The sequence below is a fragment of the Primulina eburnea genome, chromosome 1 (genome assembly GCF_022965805.1).
Source record: "Primulina eburnea isolate SZY01 chromosome 1, ASM2296580v1, whole genome shotgun sequence".
Classification (NCBI taxonomy): Eukaryota; Viridiplantae; Streptophyta; class Magnoliopsida; order Lamiales; family Gesneriaceae; genus Primulina; species Primulina eburnea.
The window spans coordinates 56,029,413-56,033,774 of NC_133101.1; the positions used below are offsets into that span (position 1 = coordinate 56,029,413).

At 32.4% G+C, this 4,362-nt stretch overlaps 1 protein-coding gene across 3 annotated transcripts in view; it reads right to left on the reverse strand.

The window, feature by feature from the left end:
* LOC140832278 (E3 ubiquitin-protein ligase NLA) overlaps window positions 1-711 on the reverse strand; it is a 2,097-nt gene extending 1,386 nt beyond the window's left edge. The window contains exons 1-2 of one of the 3 annotated variants that reach the window (XM_073196203.1): window positions 628-664; window positions 279-545 (exon numbers count right to left, since the gene is read on the reverse strand). In XM_073196203.1, coding sequence (XP_073052304.1) covers window positions 279-486 — 208 coding nt within the window. In that variant the 5' untranslated portion in view covers window positions 487-545; window positions 628-664. Of the gene's footprint in view, window positions 1-278 lie in introns of all 3 variants that reach the window. The other 2 variants (XM_073196211.1, XM_073196194.1) reach the window with 2 other exon arrangements.
* Between the last annotated feature and the right edge of the window lie 3,651 nt (window positions 712-4,362).

Consider the following 4,362-nt stretch of genomic DNA (forward strand, 5'->3'; position numbering starts at 1 on the left):
TTGGCTCATAATCAAATTTTTGGCTAACGGAAAGGAATTAAATAATGACAGATATCGTCGAAGAAAATCTGCCGGCATTTTACCAAGCATAAATCTATGCAATAATAATTAATCATTATTATCATTCTCTATCAAAGATTAAGTCGTCGAAACTGACAAATCTTACCAAACCCCCATCCCCCCAGCAGGATTTTGAATCACCGCCCAAAACCCAAAGCAGAAGATACAAGAATTCGTGGTTTGAAAAAATCACACAATTGATCAAGAATATAACATACCTGGGCAGTGTTGTGGGCAGGTTGACGAGTTAAGAGGGATCCCATCACCATTTTGATGATCTTGATCAAGAACAACTGTATCCTCACGAGAATCAATCTGTTTCCTGCATCTCTTCAAGATTTTCTTGAGTTTCTTTAAACCCACCTGGGGAAATTTCTTCTGCTTCTGTCCCAGCATGTACTCCTCGTACTTCTTGCAGAACTTCATCTCCTTGATTTAAAACGTCGACCCTTTGTCTGATTTCTCAGAGACGTTTTGCGCAGTTTCTGTAAATCTTCTTTGATTAAAAGGAAACCAAAAGAAAATGAATGAAAATGCAACTTAAATCCTTCTCAAAATGTACCAAGCCTGAAAAGTGGATTCTTGTGTGTACTGTGTACGCGGTTACGTGGTTTTGATATATACATCTATTATATCAACAAAAGCGGACGACTTTGTGCGTTAACCGGATGATTATCAAGTTTCGATATATATTTTTTATCAATTGTGTTCACTTCCAATGATGAATTGACGACACTCACGTATTGAATATGATGAAATATATTAAAATTATTTATCTACTATACGAGTGGTGAACAAAATAATAGACATGATCGATGCATAAGATATCAAAATGTGTTTCAATATATATAAATTCAAACAGTAAATAACAAACTCTTGCAAAATTATAGCAAATTCTGTTGATTAAATGAGAATAAGTATAGTTTCCCTTCAAATTCGCTCCGTTACCATTGAATATTGAATCAAATAATTTGTAATTGTTCAAATTTGGATATTGGTGTCAAATAAATTATAAATCTTTTATGTATTAATTTTATTTCATTTTAGAATTTAATTATAATCTGTCATATCAATGATTATTCAAGATAATGACGGGCAGATATGAAAGACTATACGTGTCTTTCTATTTTGGAAAAGCATTGTTGACTGAAATGAAAAATAAGATAAAGAATTGAATCTGTTTTAATGACCACGAAATCAAATTTTAAAATAAATTGACATAAATCAAATTAGGAGCGTTTATTTCTATTTTAATGATTTACTTTTGTTGGCTAAAATAAAAAATTTAAGAATACCATAATGAATGGAGAGAGTTACGAGAAGGGAATGGATTGGGATTTGGGAAGTGCCTCATGACTCTTTATTATTGTGAGTCGGTATTATGTGAAGCTGTCTTACGGATCTTAATCTGTGAGACGAATCAACTCTACGGATATTCACAATAAAAAGTAATATTTTTTTTTATGGTCACAATAAAAAGCAATACTATCAGCACAAAAAATAATAATTTTTCATGGATAATCCAAATAAGAGATCCGTCTCACAGATACGATATGTGAGACCGTCTTATACAAGTTTTTGTCCTTTATTATAGGCGATTCAAGAAAACACCACATTTTATCGAAATCTAACTAAGGAGTAAGGCCGTGTCGGAGACACTAATTAGATATTGTTGAGATTTTTTATGTCACGATAACGCTAAAAAAAATAAGTAAAAGTAAAAAATAAAGTGAACATATTGAATTAAAATAATTAAAAATAGAAAACATGTAAGTTATACGCAAAAAATTTCCTTTGTGTGAAACTGGAATATAGCAGGAATCTCGTGAATTTTGAAACGATGATTTCCAACACTAAAACTCAAAAGTTGGCATATTTATGTAGGTAAAAACTTGTGTGAAACGGTCTCATGGATCGTATTTTGTGAGACAGATATCTTATTTGGGTCATCCATGGAAAAATATTACTTTTTATTCTAAGAGTATTATTTTTTATTGTGAATATCGGTAGGGTTAACGCATCTCATAAATAAAAGTTTGTGAGACCGCCTTACAAAAAACATACTCATTTATGTATTACGTTGGTGTCATACAAATCAGAAAAGGAGGTGGTGGTGTTTTTGGCAAGGAATGCGTGAGAAGTCAACAAAAGTATAATGAAAGCGTGAATATCCATTCCCTTTTTGGCTAATTCTCTTTAATACATCGGCGGGAAATAAATGAATTAATATATTACACCTTCTCGTCTTTCAAATCAGAACTCGTGCCGAAATGAAGCTTTTGCTTCACGGGATTAATCACTCGTTGATTCGATCTAAAGAGTCTTATTCGTCTAATATGATTTGATCTATCGAGAAAATCAATGGTTTAGAAGATACAACGAGTAATTTTAATTATATGTGTTAAGAATCGGCCGTTTCAGATCTGATGTAGATGTTGACTTCGTATTATAATGCTTGAAAGTTCTCCTTAGCTAAGTTGACGTCTGTGAACATAAAAAAAAATGTCTGTGGAGATTGGACGTTCATTGCGATTCTATAACTTTGGTCATTCTTGACAATATAGATAGGTCTTCTATGTGTTCGATCACTTTTTTTTCTCTCTTTTTGCGATCTTGGAGTTTATGTAATAAGTTCTTCAATGGTAACGAGTGATTTTTTTATAGAATTCATTCATTTGTCTGAAATAGATTGTTGTATTTTATCATTGACGGTAGATACATTAATTGTTTTTTGGATTTTGTTCTAATGACTATATGTTTAAAGGTGATTCATCGGGTTAATTTGGTCTTTGTCTTAGAATCAATGTAAGTACCGGATATATATATATATATATATATATATATATATATATATATATATATATATATATATATATATGTGTCACGCCCCGGGACGGGGGTTGGTTGACATCGGCGTTGCTCTCCAATATTACATTCGAAAACAACAAGCCTCAGAAGTACAGAAATAAATCAATTGTCTGTTACAACTCGAATACTGACGTTTTACAGCGGAAATATAAAATCAAATATTACAGTGTCTTAACATATGCAGCGGAATAAAAATAAACATAAACTGAGAACAGCAGTCTTCTTCACCAGCCCCAGAACTGGATCTGCTCTTCTTCTTCTAACATTTCTTCAGTACTCTTATCTGAGATGGGTTTGGTGGGTGAGTGATATGATTGTCACTCAGTAAACAGGGCGGGAATAACTCCCAGTTTTCGAAAATCATTTTAATACAGAAACCGTAATACAGTAATATACAGAAAACTCGTATTTCATAACAGAAATCAGAATTCAGAATTTACAGGTTTCAGAACAGAAATCAGAATTAGTAAGCACTGAACACGTTAGTGAATTTCATGACTAAACTGATATCAGTCCCCTATATGTTTTCTCCTCTAAGGGGTGAGGCCAAAATCAGAATCAGAATTCAGAAATGTTCAGAATATATATTCCTACCATTAGTTCACTAGGGAGTTTCAGTGCTTCAAAATCATATATCAGAAATCATGCAGAAACTGAACTTTAAAACAGAATTATCAAACTGATTTCAAGATATTTATACATAAGCCCACTTACAGTAATTTGCTTAGAGGTTTCGGCTGAAGTCTGGAAATATGCTTTCTCTCGCTACTGGTTTCTACTGCTCGAAATTCAGCACCCTCTTAACTCGAAAATTCAAGAGATAACTCAGGATTTGTGTAACACCAATTTCAGATACTTGAGGTGTTATTTATAGGCCACAATCTGACTGTTAGGCTCCCTGTTAATGGCCATAATCTGCTATTAACAATATTTATTCCGTGTTAAATGCTTCAGTTACAAGTCATGGCTGAATTGGTAACTGTCTGCTGGACTTTCGTGTTGCTGCTGCTGCATTCTAATCTGCTGGAAAAGTACCAGCTTCTGAAATATTAGCTTCTGCTGGAATTTTTAGCTTCTGCTGAAATTTGCTAGCTGTTGCTACTGTTGGAATTTCAGGTTCTCACAATATATATATATATATATATATATATATATATATATATATATATATATATATATAAATAAAAGATGATTATTCTCATCTTAAGTAAGGCAACACATCATTAAAAAGTGATCAACAAAATGTGAAAGTAGGAATACTACAAAGAATGAAAAAAGAATTGGTAGCAGTGGATTAGTGGAAGGAACCACTACAAAATGTCTCGTGGAATCAGATTTATTCATGATTGTATTCGATATTCGATTATTTGTTTTAATAATTAGCTGACTTTTCACATATATTTGTTGGTGTAATAATGTATTTGATAGTGGCAC